At 42.9% G+C, this 21,707-nt stretch overlaps 1 protein-coding gene across 2 annotated transcripts in view; it reads right to left on the reverse strand.

Annotated features, from left to right (window-relative positions):
* Window positions 1–21,707, reverse strand: part of lrba (LPS-responsive vesicle trafficking, beach and anchor containing) — a 226,148-nt gene that overhangs the window by 150,590 nt on the left and 53,851 nt on the right. Inside the window, exons 18-29 of one of the 2 annotated variants that reach the window (XM_069665172.1) lie at window positions 20,871–20,979; window positions 20,463–20,544; window positions 16,548–16,671; window positions 16,253–16,445; window positions 7,251–8,612; window positions 6,953–7,152; window positions 5,788–5,941; window positions 4,440–4,620; window positions 2,687–2,820; window positions 1,490–1,597; window positions 1,222–1,363; window positions 625–976 (exon numbers count right to left, since the gene is read on the reverse strand). In XM_069665172.1, the coding sequence (XP_069521273.1) occupies window positions 625–976; window positions 1,222–1,363; window positions 1,490–1,597; window positions 2,687–2,820; window positions 4,440–4,620; window positions 5,788–5,941; window positions 6,953–7,152; window positions 7,251–8,612; window positions 16,253–16,445; window positions 16,548–16,671; window positions 20,463–20,544; window positions 20,871–20,979 (3,141 nt within the window). Of the gene's footprint in view, window positions 1–624; window positions 977–1,221; window positions 1,364–1,489; window positions 1,598–2,686; window positions 2,821–4,439; window positions 4,621–5,787; window positions 5,942–6,952; window positions 7,153–7,250; window positions 8,613–16,252; window positions 16,446–16,547; window positions 16,672–20,462; window positions 20,545–20,870; window positions 20,980–21,707 lie in introns of those variants that run through there. The other variant, XM_069665171.1, reaches the window with a different exon arrangement.

Here is a 21,707-nt window from a genome sequence, read left to right on the forward strand (position 1 = left end):
ACAGCTTTTATGTCAGAAAAAAAAAGGGGGCTACCGCTTTGAATGTCAGACAGAGAGAGACAAGCAGCCGGGGAGATGAAAAAGAAAGTAGTTAAATATCTGTGACACGGTGAAAAGAAACAGCTTCCTGCCAGCTACGTTTCTCCGTCTCTTCATCCCAGACACAGCTCCTGTTTTCCTCAAGACAGGTTCTTTTTAAAGGCAGTTTGCTTGGGATGAGGCGCTACATCGACAGCTCAAAGACACAACAATGGGAGTAAGGGGGAAGGAGTCGGAGGCTTCGATTCCCCCCGGTTCAAAAGGGTTTTTGTTACAGAAGGTTTAAGATCCACCAAAGCCTCCTCGGAGGATACCAAGCTGAGATGTCTTCAAGGTCTGACTTCTAAAAGTCCCCCGCAGTTATGTTGGGATAAAATGTATGAAACTGTGAAGCCTGAGAATCACATATAAACACCATATGGGCTGTTGGGAAACTGATGGAGCTGTCAAGTCTGCAACCATGTCAGCTCAGGAGGAATTTTAGCCCAGATTTGTTCCCACAATCCAAAAAGTGCAAAGCAAAACAGTCATTTTTCTGTAAGGTGAAGTAGGAGTCTGTATAGTCATGGAGATTTGAGCCCTCACCTATCAAATGAGCGGAACTGCGATGGATTCACGGCCGCATCGCCCAAAACTCCCAGAAACGCCGGAGGCAGCAGACCCGGATCCACCATGACGTCATCGGTTGGAGCGCTCACGAGGCTGCGCAGGATGTCCTTCACATTTTTGCCCTTCGCATCAGCGGGCAGGGAAGGCCTGACCTCAGAGGACAGCGTGGACAAGGCCTCAGAGATGGCGTCCGGTCCGTGAGTGACGCCGGAGGATAGGTCTGCCTCGCTGGCGGCGGACGAGGTGTGGTCGTCACCGATGCCTGAATCGTAACGCCGGAGAGAGACGCCGTTCTCTACTTCAAGACCACCAGACATGGCACCGCTATCTGTGAAGACACGGACAGAAATATAGAGATGTGAGAGATAAAGGCTTGCCTGAGAAAGACGATGGGACACATACAAATTATCCCAAGATGAAGAAGAAAACAAAATTTAATTAGTTTTTCAAATGAGGTTTTGAATTATTCTAGACGGGGCTTTTTATTAAGGGATCAAAAGCATAAAAATATTGCAAGCACCTGCAGTACAGATCGCCTAATTAGTTCAATATTTCAGATGATTGTTCGTGTACCTGTGCTCCTGGAAGACTGCGATCTTTGAGGTTGTTTCTTGTCATTGTGGGGCTCCAGGATGTCGCGGTACTTTGACACCATGAGGACCGAGATGAAGTAGACGACGGCAAGAGCCAGAAACTGGGCCTGCTTACTGTCCTCCTGAAACAAACAATACACACTAAACGTTCTCTGTGTCTTTGTCCTTCGAAAAACTCTAACAGTGGAGTAATTTGCACGTTATTTTATGCCTGTGCCTCACATGAATGTATGTAATGTACAACTCACAATATCTCTGAAGACGACAGCCCTGAGACGGTTAATGTCCATGTCCTGAAGAAGCCGGTCCAGGTCTCTGACTGGAGACAGTCCACCTGTCACTGCATCCACAGGACTCTGCATGCATGCATGAAAATCAAACCATCACAACATGAGCTGTATTAAGCCGCTTTCCCACTGGTCATAAAACCCGCTAACACTCTGCTTTTTTGCTTAGTAGGAAAGGCTACAATCGGCATTCAGACCCGGGTCAAATGACTCTGCAGTAGACACGGGTAATTATCGCCTCGGCTCTTATCGGCATTGATGGGAACACAAAACCCGGGTCGACACACTGATCTCCGCCCCCTTTCCGGCGCGATGCTATGACGCGCACTGAGGTTCCGGCCGGTCGCGTAAATACAGAAGAACAATACACAACGGCGAATTTTGTAATTTGGTCCGCGCAAGATGCAGCAACACTGGCACGACAGCGACGTCAGAGAGCTTCTTCTGATCCGAGGGGAAGTTGTTTGCTCCCGTTTCCGGCGCGTTTGTGACGTCAGATGGTGAGACAGCAGAAAGGAGTATACTCCAGTGGCAATGGGAAAGGTGACATTCTGCATTTATTAGCGGGTCTTCCCGGGTCTGAAAAACCCGTGTGAAAGCACTAATTTTGGTGGGAAAGCTGTTTTATTGTCTCCGAGTGAAGTGCATGCGACACATGTCCTTGTACACCAATCAGGATGTTTATTAATCCATGTGCACTGCATGGAGCAGGGTAAGGTTTCACAGCTTAGGGAAGCCATCCCTCCTGGGATCGTGTCCTTAACATAATGGCTTTTCCATGGAGCCGCTGCATTATAAATGAGCTTTAACACCCGGTTCAGGGAAGAACAACATGACTTTACTGGAAGCTACTGTATCAGATCAAAGGACCAATGACAAAGGGCCTCGTCTGGTGTCAAAAATAGCAACCAGTGTGGTAATACAATAAGATATGAGCTAATGCAATAACACTTGTTTTTTCATTGGCGAGCAGGACAAAGGACAAAGCTCCCTCTGGCTTACTACTGAGGATGGGAAAAGGGCAAAGGAAGAAGAAGCTAAAAAAGGACGTCTGTTAAACAATTTCAGTTTTTATTTCGGGATGAAAAATTCAGAACAAATCTGAGAAACAGCCGAGGAAGTGTAAGATAATGTAGTGAGATGGATTGGGTTACTTGCCTGTGCAGATCCAGACTTGGATGCTCCCAGCTGAGCGCTGGGCATGGCTGTGTAGCTCCGCGCTGTGCCTTCTGTGCCATGCTTAAACTGGGCTTGCTGACACTCCAGACAGTTTCTCACGGCCATAGCACACACTGGGGAGTGACAGAAAGAGAGGGGTATTATGTAAAGTAAATACAGTAATTTTCTGGGAAATATCTAGTAGCATTATAGTGACATCCCTAACGGATGGTACCCAAAGAAGGCGGCAAAAGATAAAGAGGAATTTCTGTGAAACTCCGGCTCTTAAACTGGGAAAACCACACCAGTAGCTGCTGAGAGAGACAAAAACAAAGGAGAGAAAGTGGGGCCACGACAAGGTCAGTGCACTGGCCAACTCTGGCAGCACCGTTCACTCTTCCCTGCTCCACCTCTCCTCCCAAGGTCACAGAGCAAGGGTGTGCTCCTGAATCACATCCACTGTGTGCAGCTCCCATAACAAATGACGCTGTCTGTGTGTGCACATGCTGAGTAGGCAGCAAGACGTGTCCTTTGTCGCAAAAAAACCCCCCGACAACTTCGGGTGGGTTCAAAACTGGCACACTTACCATTTGTAATCTAATGTGCAGCTCCTCCGTGGGAGCCCCCCCTCCCTCCCAACCCCCACTGCTTTGCTCCTGACAACTGACAAATGTTAACTCTGAGCCATTTAGATTACGAAGGAGGGAATTATTCCGTCTGGAAATGGGCTCGCTTTTTCCATTAGGACTACTCTTTCATACGACCATTTATAAAACGAGAGGGGGGAGGGAGGGGAGGGGATGCTAAAACCTTGTTACAGTGTTCCAAAATCAGATTAGGTGCCAGCAATGGGGAGCGCATACCTCATCAAATATTCATTTCATAAGGGTGGCTTTCTAAAACCGGACCTGTGGTACGGTGGCATCACTGCAAACCCAACAACTGTGAGAGCGGTTGGATAACATCAGAGCGGAGACGAGCTTTTCGTGCAGCAGTCTGAAAGCCTTTTTGTTTCTAACACTCACTGCAACGAGTATTTAAAAGCAAAAGCTGATACCTGGATATGCACCATTACGTAGACGGAGCCAAGCGTGAAGAAGTTATTTAAATCAGTGTAGAAAGTATTGCACCACTTCCGCGCTGAGTGTGTGTGTGTGTACGCTGTGTTGATCTGTGTTTGCTGAAAAGGTGCACCACATAAAATGAATAATGTAACAATTTCAATATCTTTTATTCAGCTGCAGCGTGGCTCGGCTTTTGATGCTGTCAGAGGAAACTGTAATAGCCTGGAACAGAAGGCAGGGGAAAAGAAGGCCTCGGGCTACGCTGCACTACAGTATAGCCAAGGCCATTATTGTAGAGCTCACTATATCATGATAGCAGCCATTTTAGAGTGTTGCCATGCAGTGGGGTTATAATAACAAGATAAGAGAGTGCTGATACGAGCGGAGTGAAGGAGGCGAGGAGGATGAGAGCAGCGGGAGCAGGGAAGGAGAGAATACAGAAGGGAGGGTCAAAAAGGCTACAGGGAGCCATGACTGAGGCGAACATGAGAGGCTACTGCCGGCTGACATGAGGCGGATCGATGAACAGGGGAGGACGGAGGGCTTGGTAAAAGGACACAGATGAGAAGCAAAAATGATTCAAGAAATCAAATAATGGCACGGACAAGGGAAAGACGGCATGAGCATGGAAACAAAAGAGCATCGTTAGGAGTACTGGGTCGGTTTAAATAAAACCATCAGGTGCGTACCAAGGCGAAGGCACTGTCGGAGGATTCCTCCCGACGACATGTTTTTCTCTGCTTCTATCTCAGTGAAGTTGAGCGAGCTGGCAAAGATGAGAACGTCAACAAGGTTGATGAGGCGCTGCAAGAAGGTGATGGAAGCCTCCACTGACAGGCCCTGGGATGGTTCAATGTTCTCCAGTTCATGCTGGAGGCAAAGAGAGAGGGAGATTTAATGTGTAAGTACAGAACTAACCTTTAAATTGTTCGTACACAGTCATAAACTCTGACACAAAGCTCCAGGAACCTTAGAACCTGTCGTTTAAAAAGAAATGTGCCTTAAATTTTAAGACATATATATAATGTTACAATGTTGGATGCCCAGACTAAACGTGGGTGGAGTTTCAAATCAGTAGGTAAAGTATGTTGGAGTAATCACCAGGCTTCTCGGCACAGTCTGCAGGCTGCTGTGAACGCTGCACTTTGTGATGTCACAAAGTGCAGCATCAGCAGGCTTTGGAGAGCTGGTCAATGAGAAGGAAGCGGGCTTGTAGGGGTGGGGTGTCTTAAAGGGACAGAGCTGACTGAGTGTTTGAGGCAGAGGCTGTATGAGGGCCTGCACACACCAGTGTGAGACTGTAAATTATGCTAAGCTACTCCACAGGTATCACAGAGCTTGAAATTAGCATAATACCGCCCCCCTTTAAGATCCACTTCCTAAGATTTTTTGTCAAAATTAAAATTCTAAATACATTCACAACCTAACATTTACTTGGCATATAAGAAACGTTCCTAATGAACAAATATGGATCATTTACAAGATTTAAAAAGAAGAAGAGAGCTACAAATGAGCCGATCAATGTGAATCTATAAATGTTCAGTATCTTTTAATTACGGTTTTTACTTTTTCTGATAAATAACGTGGAAAAACATGAAACATCTAAAATTTGGACAAAAAAAAATGCATCTAAAAATATAATGTCTGCATGAAATATGTGTAAGAGCTTTACTGATGAAACATCCCACAGAGGAGCATTTACATTTGGAATTTGTTACATCCAGTTTTGAATTTGGTTACAGACCAACTGAATGAAATCAAATTATAATAGAACCGAACATGAACCTGTTTCTTGCACAGACCGATCAAGTCTTTGTTAAAGGCAAAGAGTGACGTAAGAGAGCGTCGGTCACTGAGCGAGACAACACAAAAACAAACTAACAACGTTAGGAGGCAGCTAACTGTAGTCTAATGTGATTGGGAAAGGTCAATGTGGATGGATAACTTCCTGCGATCAGAGCCGTCAACTACATGTATATACAGCCATGGTTAACCCACACACACACACACACACACACACACACATCAGAGACTCACAGAGGAGGAGGTGGCGGCAGAAAGCAGAGGTAAAATGCCTCCACAAGCCATGATGAGGTTGTCCACCACCTGGGAGATGAGGTGTATGCTGTTGTGGACAAACACGACGTTCTCGCTGCTGTTCACAAAGTCCAGAACAGTCTTTGTGGAGTGACTGAGAGGAAGAGGACAAGAAAAGACATAGACAAATATAAAGAGATTAAAACCTCTTAGAAAAAGAAGAGTGGCATTTCGAAAAATTTACAGTGAGAGCATTTTCACTGCTCAAAATAACTTCCCTTTCCTTCAGATCAGATGTTCAAAGTTCTACTTATTTGCCATTAAATTATAATATCCGAGGATAAAAATATCCTGCATATCATATCTTTACAATAACATTTCCTGTGCTTTTTTTAACATCTCATCAACTGTCCTTAATAGGGCATGAATTTTAAAGCATTCATACAGACTTCATTTTTTGCTTAAAGCTCCTGTGAGGAGTTTTTCGCTGGTTATGAAACAGGCTGAAATTAATTCTGATGACTCTATATGAGCTACAAAAGCAAACCAGACCATCAGCGACAAGACTGATTATTTCTATATAGTTATTTTTAATGCCTGAAACTGCTGGTGGGGGGTAGGTGTCAGACGAAGCGATTAACTGCACGCTGCCTTTGTTTACATTTTCCAGGACAGAAATTTAAAGTGAGTGATATATATGACTGTTTAAGAAAACAGGATGAGATTTTTTGTTAAAAACCACCACTTAAGCATGTACAGGACAAAATCAGCAAAGAGATAAGAGGTACGGCTTTGTCCACAGGGGGCGCCAAAATCAACACAAACTGAAAGTTCCTCACAGGAGCTTTAATGTAATCTGAAATGCTGCAAATGCGGCCAATATCTCTTATTGCCTTAAATGTCTCATCAACTTTTTTGCCTCATTTTCAAAACATGGCAAATAATGCGTTGAGCAAGTTCTTTAAAATCTTCCCAATAACAAATCAAAGATCTGTTAACGACTCTTAAAGACACATGTGCTGCTCAATTAGGAGACAGCTTGTGACATGAAATCTTCAGTGTCTCCTCAGAGGAACGAAAAGCCAATAAATCTCTATTCCATTAATCAATTAACAAAATGATTGTAAGCTAAAGCATTCGTAAAGTCAGCGCATTGTTCCCTCACCTCCTCCACATCTGGACATCCGTCTCGATAGAGAAGAGCAGGTCAGTGAGGAGGCGTTGGTGCATGTGGGACCAGCGGAACTCTGGGATACGAAACATGGTGGATCGAGGGGCGGAAGAGCTGCTGTCTCTCTGCGAGCCTGAAGACCCTCCTGCTGCTGCTGCTGCTGCTGCTGCTGCCGGCTGGCCTTGGCTGGTGTCCTATGGGGAAAAACACAATTAGCGTAAATATAAGGGTTAACAAGTGAAACTGGAAAAGATCGATAATTCAGTGGAAGATCAAAAGTGGAGATGCGTACTGCTGTAGACGTCTCCTTCAGTTCAAGTCTCTCTGTGTCTAAGGCCACATTGGACACATCAAGTCTGGCAATTTTGATCTCTTTGGTCTTGCTGACAGAGTCTGCACTCTTCGCAGTGCTGCTGCTCTCCGGAGGACTGGACGGGCTTTCTTCTTCTTCAGTGGTCTCTGAAGGCTGGCTAGGTGAGGTGGAGTCTGACGCTGCTGCGGCCTCCTGGGCTGTAGAGGGCGCTGTTGTGTCTGAAGTCTGCTGGTCTGCACTTTCAGTTCTGGAAGACTCTTCTTCTTGAACTTCTTTGTCGGGCGTTTCCGTCACATTCTGCTCAGGTGTCTCAGCTGGAGGAGTCTGACTCTCCACACCAGACACCTGCCTCTCTTCAGCTTCACTTCCTTTAGTTTTTTCTTCCTTGCTAACCTCCTGCTTCTCATCTCGTTCTTCATCTTTCTCGCCTTCGTCATCTTTCTTGTCTTCATCATCTTCGCGCTTATCTTCCTCCCTTTTTACCACCTCCCCGTCCTCTCCGGCAGCAGCAGAAGCATAAGAGGACTCCTCTTGGCTATTGTCAGCATCACTAGCTTGGATCTGGTTACTAACAGACGACACCTTCACCTGGTCCTCTTGAAGGATGGAGGCTGCTTCAAGCGTACTGTTCTCTTCACAGGCTGCAGTCTCAGGGGGGGACGCTTGGTGAGTGTTATCTTCTTGTTCTGAAACCACCGGCAGCTCTGTGTCTGTTTCATTCAATGAGTCTTCTGTCATTGAGTTTGATGATTCACCTTTGTTGGGTTCTCTCTCAGACTTTTCATCATCTGTTGCAGCTGTTTCAGGTGTTGCAGCAGAGTCCTCAACCTCTTCCACTGCTTTTGTTTCAACAGTTTCTGCAGGGTCGCTCACAGAAGTTTGTAGATCATCAGTGGAAGCCTCCGTCACTTGGTCTTGCTTGTTTGTCTCCTCGCTCTGTTCCTCTTGCGTCACAGCTCCTTCTGTCTCCTTTTCATCGCCTGAGCCATCCTTGGTAGACTCCTGAACCAACTTCCGCTCTTCCTCTTCTTCTTCTTTGGCCCCGGCGAGGATGTTGGACACAGTGATGGATGCGTGTCCTCTTTCATCAGTAGCTTCCAGTGGGCTTGAGGTGATGGTGGAACCAGATGCCGAGTCAGGGGACTTCTGGGCGTCCTCTTCCACTGTGAGCTCAATGACAGTGGAAGGGGCCGTCTCCTCGGCAGGCGGCCCGTTCACGCAGTCCACGGTTTCTGAGCTTTGGCTGACACCGGAGATGGTTCGGATCGTGCCTGTAGACTCCTGACTCTGGTACTGACGGAACATGCGGGACAGATTCTCTTTGTGCTGCTCAAAGGTGACCTGAAAACACAGAAGAGGAACTGTTCAAGAGTATGAAACGCTACAACATTTGGCAACATGGATCTACTTAAGAGGTCCGTCCTTTGATCAGAAGGATAACTCTGATATATTGTGAGCCTTTCTGTGTGGAGTTTGCATGGCTGAGTTCCCTCTGGGTACTTCCTCCCACAATCCAAAGAAATGCTTGCTAGGTTTATTGGTTAACCGTAGGTGTGAGTGTGAAAGGTTGTCTGTCTCTGTGTGTCAGCCCTGTGATTGACTGGCGATCAGTCCAGGTTGTACCCCACCTATCGTCCAATGACAGCTGGGATAGACTCCAGCCCCCCCGTGACCCTGAACAAGATAAGCGGTGTAGATAATGGATGGATGGATTATGAGGTGATACCTTAGTGGGAACACAACACTCCCGTTGCATTAATGTGGTGTGGAAATAATCCGAAAAATGAGTTTCAAACTGAAAGAAAGTTTTGGTTCCCGTCCTGCTGAGTTGACAAACTTGACAGCATATTATGAAGAAACATAGTGGACCAAAGTTATTGTTGGCTTAATGGCCAAATGCTTTTTATTAACTCCGTATTGGATATCAATTTTTGGCTCATTGGTATTTGTAATAATGAAAAAAAAAAAGGTGGTAATCATTAGTTGTTGTCCTGATAGTGACCTGGATAAGTTCTGAGAACTAACACACATCTTCTTTGCAGTGTTATTTTCGTTAATGATGACGATGAAAAATGTTTGTGAACAAGCTTTTTTCCATGAAGACCAGATGTTGACGAGCTAAAAATAAATCTTTGAAAATAAAAACTCTGATGACATGAACGTTTTGTTTTCTTTATCAAGACGGGACTAAAATGTTAGCGGTGGGCTGTTGGACGTTCAAAATCCATGATATTTTAAAGCTACAAGTACCAGTTGGGTATCAACGGGTATCACAAAGGTGGTTGTGAACTTTACTCTGCGTCACCCAGGCTTTCTGCTTCAGGCTCTGCATGCTCACAGAAAAAGGGCCGTTTTTCTTAAGCATAAAAAGGAGCGATCATCGGCTGTCTGCTTAAATAAGAAGCGATGATGAAAAGTAATCTTTAAATGCGGCGTCTTCATCGTTCATTTACTTTTTTTGGGTTGTCGTTGACTAAAACTAGACTAAAATTATAAAAAAGGTAAAAATGACTAAAAAGAGACTAAAATCTAGCTAACAAAATGAACACATCTTCTTTGTAGCATCCATGTTGTTTCCAGATTACAACTAAAAGCTCATAAACAGAACACTGAAATGAGACAATCCAAGGACCATCCACATGACTGCAGAGTGCAGTTGGTTGAAGTGGAACCAGGAGGTTGGTCCACGTTCTTTGGTGGATTCTTACAGAAGAGAAGGGATGTGTTCGGCTCGCCTTAAGATCATCTGACCGCTCATGTTTGTTGCCCCGACAGACTTCTTTTTAAAGTCGCTGCATTCCCATATTTTAGTAAAAAAAACAGACTATTATTTTGTTAATACTGAAGTAAAGCTAAAAGTAGAAGATCAAAGGCATCAGCAGCATCATGACATGTTTAATTGATAGGGCATTAAAACATAAGTAAACATTAAAATTACAAAACCCCTCTAGCATGTTAGCTAATGACACATGACTTATTCATTAACCTATTTAGTATTTACTTAATTACACATAAAAAAAAATTGCTTTTGCCATCAGATATTTTCCAATCTAATCAAATGAACCCTTCTTCTCCAACTGATACCAACTTGTTTTAACTTCCAGTCTTTTAATTATCACATCACATCATGCCTTACATCCAGTTTCGTCGGGAAGCATCAAACTGTAAAGAAAGATTTTCATAAAACGCTCTTTAGCTGTGAGTTACTGAATCCAACCACTGGGACCGACTGTGGCTAACTGTCGCAAACTTTTCCTCCCTCTTATACGCAGCTGCCCACAGCCTATTAACCTCTATCAGTCTTCTTACATCTGATACGAGCGACCAGACTGCTAGTCTATAACGACAATGGTCTGCAGTGGCATTTGAGGAAGAGCCCATCCATGTAAGCAGTCATAGATTAGCAGTAGATACTATTAGTGTGTGTCTGCTGGCTGTTCTGAGTGCGTGTCCGGCATCGGCAAATCCTCCCACGCCTAATTTAAGACCCTGCATTAATCACTGGGCTTGGAGGACAGAAAGTCAAAGATGGGTTTGGAGGTGGAGGAGGAGGGGGGGGGGGGGGGGGGGGGCGGTGAAACTAGACCCACTTTGCTGCTTTTCTACCTGAGGCGATTTGGACAGAAGGAGAGAAACAAAGAAAAGGAGAAAACCAGAGATCAAAAGGAGGGAAAAATAAGAAATTGCAGAGGAGGAAGAGATAGAAAGTGAGTCATTGCGAGCGGAAGAAAGGAAAGGGAGAGAAAGAAGCTGATTATTTGTAATTAATTAGGCGTTATTGTTCTAAATTAGCCTGCTACACGGGTGCTCATTAATCTTCTGTAGCGGGAAGCAGTGATTGGTAATCCATAGCTGTTTTCAGAGTGCACAGCCTGTTCTAAATGCGCCAGTAGTCCGTCTCTTCCTCCCTCTTTCCCACTGATCACACAGCAAGACCTTCTACCCCATTAGTTTGAGCTTAATTTGACATTTAGCATTTTTAGCAATTAAAAGGCCGCATTCAGAGCGCCTCGCTACGGAAATTATGCGGGGAGAGCGGTGCAGAACATAACGTCATAGATTCAGGATGCAGTCTGTACATTAGGATGATGTATGCCGGCCTTAAATGGGGCTCTGCAACAGATCCAGTTACCATTAGGCAGAGGTAGTATACGTCTCTGTGGTTTTTAAAGGAACGTTTAGCCGTGCTACGATATGTAGAAACTGCCTTGGGTGGCTTAGGCATCAGCGCTGATCTAATCTAATTTCATTGTACTCCATGACTCGGCCCGGCCTCAGTGGGGTATGGGAAAATGTTATGGTAATGTACAAAAACATGGTGGGCTTTTCTAATGTGACAGGTAACATGGTATTAAGTGGGTGCAGCAGGGAGAGATCATACAGAAAGACATGCGTTTGAGAAGGAGACAGTATCATAAACAAAAAGACAAGACGGTGAGTTTCACCATACTTTAAAAAATAAAAACAAACCAAATATGTAAAAATCTCTCTGCTATGGTCAAACAAAACCTACAGCCACATTTCCAAAGTCTACGGAGAAGCTAAAACTGATCTGGAAACAGCAAAAGCCCCCAAACCACAGACTGTAAGCTGAGGGTCAGCGTGACAAAGCGCTGATCCTGGGAGACCCCCACAGTAGGAGCCTGGGAGTCCCCCATTTAGATAAATAGATAGGGACCCGACCACAAAACAAAGGGGAAATAGGGAGGGCAGCATGGCTCTAATCCGATTAGCTAAATGCAATTCCTCCTCCAAAATCAATGTCATCTGCTGCTGCTGCGCTGGCTGGGTGGGTTTTTCGCTCTTTTCGCAATATCTTCCTTTTTCTCGCTGCTTGTGAAAACATTTTTCTTGGTAGTTTTCCGCTGACCGTCTGATCCAGTGATATGCATACAGTCTGTATCTGTAATTTCTATCACAACCAAAGAAAGACGAGCTTGTACAAAGATCCTCCGGGCTACTGCACGCTAAAAAAACGTAGTTGAGAATTTAAAGATAAAAGATGCATGGATGCTAGTTCTGGCAATTGGCTTTCTAATGGATAGCACAGACAACACTTGACGCATGGCGATTATCTAGCATTGGCTTTTCGATGTTCTCACATTCTCCTTCCTTTGTCCAAACGTCAATGCATCTATCTGAAACTCTTTGCCAAGATCCACAGCTTGACTCGTGTGTGTTTGTGTGCGCAACGTCTCAATAACACCAGAGACCAAACGCGGCAAGACCAAAGTATTCGACATTTTAGGGTGATTAGCACCAATTATACTAAATTCTTCTAAACATTCTTCCTACCAGCGCACGATGTATATTATACTTGGTCAAAGATCTGATGGCTCAGATTTCTCTTTGTGGTAAAATGTCTGGCAAGTGTAACGAAGTTAGCTGACAGTGGGAGACTGAAGGACGGAGAGACCTTCACGCCCCAATCTTCCTCTTCTGGAGTCTCCTTGTTCTCAAACTGATTTGTGTGCAGAGATGGACGAGGGGCACCTTGGGTGCGTGTGCGGGCTGAGAGTGAGGGGGCTGTTGTGTCAGCGTGCCCACCTGCAGGAACATCTGTCTATTCACAGAAAGGCAGATACACTAACTTTGTTGTGACATGGAAGGATGTGCACGTACAAACACCTAAACAATGGAGCACAATTGCTATTTTACTTTTATATAACATTTTTACTATTGACTTAACTCTCCGTATCATGCTACATGATATACACATAAATACTGTAATATACCATACTGTATTTATTGCCACTTTTATATTGCACCTTATATTGTACTATACCTTATTCCTCATATCATACTGTATTACCTCACACTGCTTAAATGTTGCTGCCATTACCCATACCATGTCACTTTAACTGTCACTATAACTTGCCACTACTTGTGCCAGTTATATACAACTCTTATTTTACTTCATTTATTTTATATATTATTTTTTTCATATTGTATTTACTTTCTTGCTATTTTGTCTTTGATAATATTATTGTCAATCCATCCACTGGCTGCACTCAACAAGAGAGATAAGCTCAATAATATAAATGTACTGTAACAATCGCCTTTTTGTGTATTGTTTCTTTAAATACTATTTGTTCATGTTGGTTACCATGGAAACTTCAAGTTAATGTAGCGACTTAACAAGGTCAGATCGTGGTCAGTTAAGAGTTACCTTCTGGGACGACACGCTGCTTTACTAAAAGTTTGGATACTCGAGCTGAAACGTTGTGAAAAAATATCTAATTGGGATTATTTTTACTTTTATTGCTATTTTGATGTTTTGCGATATTAAAGGGAATCATAATTTTTACATCATTCTCATTTTCATTGAAAAACGTAAATGTAGGCAAAGTGATTTTTGGATTTTTGCAGGGATTCGTACCAAACAAAGATGCTTGATACTTACGTCTGTGTATGATGTGCAGGGCAGAACATCGCTGCAGCACAATATTTAAATTAAAATTATATTCTGACACGCATTTTACCTTTTACACCTCCTGCGATTTGAAAATTACAGTAGGCCATTTTGATGGACACTCCGTTCATCAAGTAAGTTTGAACCACACGTGAAGAACGTCTGAGCTTCCCTGCATATATTAAAACATGCTGTGTGATGGTATCAAGTTGTTGAGACCCCCACAATCTCTACAATACTCCTTCCCACCAAATTACAAAACATTAAATGTAAGTTTGTAAAAAATTTAACCTAAAAAATGTGAGAAAATAAATGAGACATATATGAGATACAAAGTCATGTATGTGTGTTTTAATGCAACTGTTCTATTCAGTTATTTTGTATCGTTTTCAAACAGCAGCACTAAGGCAATTTCCAATCACCTGCACTGACATGACAAGAAAGTCTCCTATTCTTAAGAAACAAAACATGCAGTGTAGAGATTCTCAGTCAGACAAGATTTCAAAAGGGGGCATATTATCTATTAATATGCCACACTGACAACTATAACGTGGTATACACAAGGCTGACTGAATCAAAAAGTCCATGTAGAGCAGAAGTGTGCAAATATGTATTTGTGAATGCATGTATGCACTTATCAAGAGGCTCCCAATGGGCTGGTTGTATTTATGAGGCCTTGTTTCTCTGATTGTTCTCGCACGGTTCCGTTGAATATTCAATGGGCTCGGAGAGAAGGGCTTCCTCGAGCCCAAGAGAAAAGGAGGGCAACGAGAAAATGTTCCTAGCAGCTCACAGACACACACACACACACACACACAATCATGCGCGCACACACAGAGCCCTGCAGCAGTGGGAGGAGAGAGCAACAGTGACAAACAGCTTTGGTGCTACAAAGGTGGCAGGAAATCTATCAAACGGGACAATAAAATTGCAATTGAGTTTCTTTAGCTTTTTTTATAGCAGATGCATGTATCTCGGAGGCTCGCACCCGCTGCACCTAGTCGCAGGCGGGGTCCCCTGCACAGAGCGGGGAATGTGTGTGTGTGTGTGTCTCACATGTTAAAAGTGCACTGGTTTATTCAGAAACGCTGGGTGTGAGATTTTGTTGTTAAACAAGTGCAGGGGATTGGAACCAGAGCCAAGAAGAAACGGCATTAATCTTGTGCAATTATAGGAGGAAAAAAAGGCAATTACAGCCTGTCGTGTGCAAAGAACAACAAACAGTTTGTGCACTTTGTTACGTTGCAAGGTGAGACGCCAACACACTGCAGCAAAGAAGAACCAAAGCTTTGGGTAAAATTAAATCATACGTGGACAAAATGCACATTATATTTTCATTATTAAATCTACACCTATATTCTCACATCATATTTTTTGCAACTAACAGTAATATTACTGATTGACTGTCCAATTAAATCCAATGAAACTGTTATATTTAATAATCGATGCATCTTAAACAGATGTGTATTTTTGGACTATTGAACAGTGATTTAATGTCATACAAATTACATAAATTACACAGACCTGTACTGTTGATTATTATAGACGAGTTAAATTTTAACTTTATCTCAACATGCCCTCATTTTTGTGACAGTTTTACATCATATACCGCCCTTGATTGACAACGCAAACCTTCATTAAACCTCCATTTGTTTAACTCTCCCTGCAGGTTACTGTTACAGTGCTCAGAGGTGTGGAGAGGCATCGGGAGGGGATTCAACAGCACACACACCATACTGCTAACTGCTACTTGACGAGTCGTCATCTTCCAGGGTAGTCTGCCTGTGCCCCCTACTGGACACCCGCACTCACAGCAACCCCCCTTGCTACAGTGAAGCGTCTCATATCACAAGCACTTCTTTAACTCGCCCTTCAATCTGCCAGGCTTAAAAACCCCCCAGACCACAATCTGACACCAACCTCAATTACTTCACTGCTTTGGAACAGAGCGGTGTAATGTGATATCAACAATGAATTTCTTAAGTAGCGTTTTAAATTCAGCCCTTTTGGAAATAAGAAGTGCCAGAAGTTTATTTTTATCTGTGCAACGTGAAAGTAAGAGACTCCATACGTAAATAAAGAGCGGAGGGGCTGCTGGGCTCGTTCCCATTGGTTTATACCTAAACACAGCTTAATCTGATGGGCACCGGAGAGGCAAGGTTCAATTACTGTGCTAACTTACGCTGCAACTTAGAGGGTGAGACGATAATGCTCTCTAATTTCTTATTTGAGGGATTGCATTATGTCACATTCAAGCTAAACATAAGGGTGGCAGCGCTGATGGCTTTGACTGAATGTTGCTGTCTTTTCACGAGGCTTACGCTTACAGACTAGTGGTGAATGTTTAGGCTGATGATCCCGGAGCAAGATGTGAGTATGTGTGCAAGAGCGTGTGTGTTCTTACGGGGGAGAGATAGAGTGTGTGAGCTTAAAGAAAAAGTAACACAAAAGAAGTAAAAAATGAAACAGATGAGGAGATAGAAGAAGATCCACAGAGGAAGATAAACAAAGCTGTCTGCGTGCGTGTGTGTGTATAAGAGGCGCGCACGCTTATAATGAGCGCTCTGACCTTGGAGTGGGTGATGGACAGGGTGTCCACCCAGACGCGCCAGCCGCCCCACTCGTATTTGATGGCGTGATAGAGCAGGATGCGGAAGATGGCGTACACCATCTCCGTGATTTTCTGCTCCTCGCTGTTTCGCGGGTTGATGAAGCAGAGAGAGAGCATCCACTCCTGCCACACCGAACACTGCAGCAAGCTCCTGAAGCAAAAGGACACATGTATTAAGCTCTGAATGTGATTCACGAGGGCACGTGTGCCGACTGTAGTGCGTGATGTAGCTCTTTAGAGGGGGAATTCTTACCTGCGGTTCTCTCTGCTGTTATTGAACAGTTTGATCATGTCTGAGAGAAAGACCCGGCGCACCTCCATGCTCTCGGGGGATGGGGGAGCATTCTTCAGCAGAGCAGCGATTACCTTCAGAATTTCTGGAAATATTAACAGACACATGTACATCATGTTCAAGGTAAAAAACGGCCACTTTATTAGGTACACCTGTACAATCTAATGCAGTTCAACAGCACTGCCATGGACTCTGCTTTTATAAAGTTTAGTTTTTGTTGACTTTTGTTTTGTTGAGAGTCAGAAGTGTGTAAATTCATCTATGTTTATTACTGAGGCCGTAGTTAAAGGTGGTTTTGTACTGAACTAATCTACATTGAGATGTGTCTCTACTTTTTTGTCCTCCCTATTTACATACATGAGGGGGCCAGAGTATTAGAAACACCTCTGAATATAATGCAACTCAGTACAGCCCCACCACCAATTATGATCCTGATGCTGAAATATCATTGAATTAACACCTCTGTGAGAGCTTAGAAAAAAGCCTGTACATTACAGGCAACATATAAGCTAGATTTTTTAGGTGTCCCTAATGAAGTGGCCGGGGAGTGCAGAAATAAATGCGGAAAATGCTCGAGAAAATATCAAAATACATCTGTATCTGTTCAAAAAGTATGCCTGTTTTTCAGCTATCATATATTTAGCGGGACAAGGATTATAATAAAATCATGTTGGATTTGGAAGCTTCCAGCATTTTGCTTGGAAATAAAACCTGCTTTGTGGCACAGAGAGAGAGAGAAACGGCACACATCAACAACTAAATCGTACATTAGTCTCAACATGTGCAAATCATTGTGTCACAAACTATCTGAACTCCCAGCTTTACACACCTGAAAATCTGCGGTAAGAAAAACAGAAGAGCGGAGAGTTAAAAAAAAAAAAGTCCATGCTGTTGATCTTTATCACACTGTAATGGTTTCGGTATTGTTTCAAACGGGACATGCAGAGTCGCAGGCCCCTTCTGGAAGACTTGGCTTGGGTTAAACCAAAGAGACTGACTGTTTAGATGAATTATCTAGACAATGTCAATGTACATTTGCTTTGAGGAGAGAGACGGCATGGCTTGGGTTTCACTCGTCTCTTCAGACCTTGGCGCTAACCGATGCCCCCTTTGCCCCTGCAGACCGTTGTGTTGTTTCTACGCCTTAGTCACTCAAATTATGAGTCGCTGAACCTTTACCGCCAGAAAATTACCCCAGCATGTACCGGGAATGAGGACGGAGGGATGGCGTAGTCCCTTCTTTTTTCCATTTGCTCTTGGTTTTTCTTTCCCTTGAGTTAATTTGAGGGAAACGGTACTTCCTCGGTTTGTTTGATTGGCTCTGACGTTACTAAAGACTGCAATCAGGGGGCCATTTTGGGAGTTTGTCGCAGATTAAATCAAGAGAATGCACGGCAAAGGAGAAACAGACCACCGCTCTATGCTCCACAGTATGCGCTCACACGAAAAAAAAACCCGTACAAGGTTTCTATGATATATACCGCCTGTCTAGGATGGTTGGGTCGGAGAGTTTTTAACACAATAAAGGCTTAAGATAATCAAAGTGTGACTACAGCAGGGCCTTGTCAGATTAAGGCTGGTTGGAAGTAAACCTTGGTTGTGATTATACCGAGTGCCTGGATTTCAAACTGATTAAAGATGTTTAGCGAGTGTGTGCACAAGGTGAACGTCTGGGTGGAACCGCCATTACAGAAGAGAGGGATGTTTTCTTTTCTTAGATGAAATGAATACTTTGAGACTTCAAAATGAGGAAAGATTTTGTGAGCTGGCTTCAAATTGGAGGTAAAATAATATAAGATGGGATCAAAGCCTGGGCTTCAGGATTGTGTTTCTGCAGCGTATGAAAGAATGAGCATCAACCTTCTACTCAGCGTGATGCAATTTTATAAAAATATATTGATATAAGTTGGATTCATGTGTGTGCAAGTATACAGGAACACAGTACACACAAATAAATCTATTTAAATACCCAGTAGCCAGTTTGCAAATTGTTTTTATACTTCCTAAAATGTTTATCTCCAGATGATATTGATTACATAACTTACGTTTTGTTTTTTAAAGATTATCATTTGGCTTCTGCCTTTATTTATTGGACAGCTGGGAAGAAAGCTAGCCTGGCTCGTTCCAATAGTTACCTTTTAAGCGCACTTTTTTTTTCTTTACTTTATTTTCTTTTTCAGGCTTTTTGCCTTTATTATAAAGGACAGCTGAAGATAGACAGGAAGTGTGGTGAGGAGAAAGTGGGGAGAGGAGAAAGTGGGGGATGACACGCACCAAATGATGAGCAGGCCGGGAGTCAAACCTGCGATCAGTGTGTCGAGGACTGTAGCGTACCAACCGAGCTAAACCAGCGCCCCTTTAAATATACTTTAATCCACATTAGGTCATAAATGTTACTTAAATCTAAGTTTAATTGTTTGATAAATTAAAATATTTAAATCACACATTTAATTATAAATTACAGAACAGAAAATATTAACATAATTCACACATTTTTAAAGGTATACTACACTTAAACTAATGCAATTATACCTTTATATTACTTTTTTAGTACTCACTCCAAACCATACTACGTTATATACACATACACTCACAGGCCACTTCATTAGGTACACCTGTACGATCTAATGCAGCTCAATTCAACAGCACTGCCATGGGTTCTGCTTTAATGAAGTTTAGTTTTTGTTGACTTTTGTTTTGTTGAGAGTCAGAAGTGTGTAAATACAATGATGTTTATTACTGAGGCCATAGCTTAGAAAAAAGCCTGTACATTACAGGCAACATAACAGCAAACCTTACAGCTGAGCTGGTGTATTGGATTATATTAGATTGTACAGGTGTACTTAATGAAGTGGCTGGTGAGTGTACATACTGCATTTCTTGCCACTTTTATACTGCACCTTATATTGTACTACATCATATACCTTTATACCTCACACTGTCTTATCTCATCCTGCTAAAAAGTTGCTGCTATTACCCATACCATGTCACTTTATCTCATAATGTCACTTTAACTTGTCACTTACTCCTACTTGTATAACAGCTGTATATAACTCTACTTTTTATTTTGATCTTTTCTTATTTTATACTGTGTTTACTTACTTGCTATTTTGTCTTTGTGCTGCTGCAACACCCAAATTGCCCCTCTGGGGATCAATAAAGTGTTATCTTATCGTATCGTATAGTAACAATATAGATAATGACAAAATCCGAGATTTTGTCATTATTTTATTTTTTATTTTTTTAAGATGTTTTTTGCCTTTATTCGATAGGACAGCTGAAGAGAGACAGGAAGTGTGGGGAGCAGAGAGTGGGGGACCAAACCTGCGATCACTGCGTCCTGGACTGTAGCCTCTGTCCACAGAACGCCTGCTCTACCAGCTGAGCTAAACCAGCGCCCCATGAAAGATTCAATATGTACTTTGCAAAATACATGCAAATACAGTATTATAGTGGATGATTTAAGCACACGCATAAAAAATAAACTTGAAAGTTATTAAAAAGTTGATTAAATGCATACACAAATAGCTTTTTTCACACTCTGAAATGGGAGAAATGTCTTCACATCTATCATTCCTTTATATGCAAATCCTGATAAACCATGATACCGCCTTCCAATAAAACCAGCAGATGTGTGTACATTTGTCACACAAAGTGTTCGCACCGTCCTCATGCTAGGTTTACGTCTGACGCTCGGCTGTATGAAAACACCCTCCGGCTGCAAAATTTATGTCGTTCATTTGTTTGACTGTATACAGCGATCGCACGGCTCCACGGGGAATATATCCTCTGGTGCGGCGTGGAGCTATAGGTATGTAGAGGGTACGCTGCCGGGGATGATTTAGGAGAGTAGTGTGGCGCAGAGGAGGCACTTACGTGGGTTGAGAATCTTCACAGTGGAGTCGGGGTCCGGATGCTGTTTATGGATCACTTGAGTGCAGATCTGCTCTGTAAGAATCTACCGGGGGACAGAGAGGGGATTCAAGTCATAAATATCCACACAGTCCGAACAATAACAGGGAAACAAACCACACTATGGCACACACAGAGCTGCGGATATGTTTCACCATCACGTCCTATATGGCTGAATAATTGTCGAATCAAGTTTCTGCAGTAGATTAGTCAAACTATATATTTCAACGAACACGACGTCTTAATAAAAACTAACATAGAAAAAAATAAAACAAAACGTGGTCAGTAAAAGGGTGAAGAATTTAAACAATATAAATAACACACAGAGGTTTTTACTGTAAGTCATTGTTGTCTTTGAAGATCATGACTGACCTCAAAGAGCGCGTTGTAGGTTGTCATGGTGAACTGGCTGGAGTGGAGCATCAGGCGTTCGGTGAGCAGGGAGAAGAGGCCATGACTCAGCATGACCTCAGATTTCCTCCTGATCAGGACAGCAGGAGGTCAAAGGTGAGTCAGCATACACGTCAGTATTCACCATTTTTTCCTCCAGTCTTTAACATTGTAGATAAATCTGATTTAATATCAATAGACTAAAATAACACTGCAGAATTTTTCTTTTAAAGAGTGATAAGGCGTCACATTGAAAAAGTCCTGGCTGGTCATAACTTCTGAGAAATGACAACAGGAAAATCTGGAGTTTCTGATGAGTGGAATAGTTGCAGCGGTAGAAATCTGTAGGAGCATAAATCAGCTGAGCTCCAGCTGACTTCTGACATGGAGGAAATGAAAAAGAGAATCCCTGCTGACTAAGTAAGAGCAGCGCTTCACAGAAAAGCCTGCGTCGCTTTCATCTTTGATTATGGCTCAACTCCCATTTTAGCACTGTACAGAAACTGTTTGCAGATCGTCTCACGGTGGATCTGCATTAGCTTAAAACTGGCTGAGCGTTTTCTGTTACTCCTATTTCTGCACAGTGTACAAACAATCTAACAGGTGGTTTGAGGTAAAAACTTCACCCCTAATTGTTATTCTTTTAACATGACAAAATGCTTATTACGCATTACCACGTGAATGAATTCAATGGACATCTGACTGCTGATTAGACATAAGATACAGCTCACAAATGGCACATTTAACTTCAAGAAATTACAATAAAGAAGTGGTGGTAAAATGTAATAATAATTTACTTGTTCATTTTGACGCTGAGGC

The sequence above is a fragment of the Semicossyphus pulcher genome, unplaced genomic scaffold (genome assembly GCF_022749685.1).
Source record: "Semicossyphus pulcher isolate SPU_LCO1_2020_fin unplaced genomic scaffold, fSemPul1.0.p SCAF_17, whole genome shotgun sequence".
In the NCBI taxonomy this organism is placed as follows: Eukaryota; Metazoa; Chordata; class Actinopteri; order Labriformes; family Labridae; genus Semicossyphus; species Semicossyphus pulcher.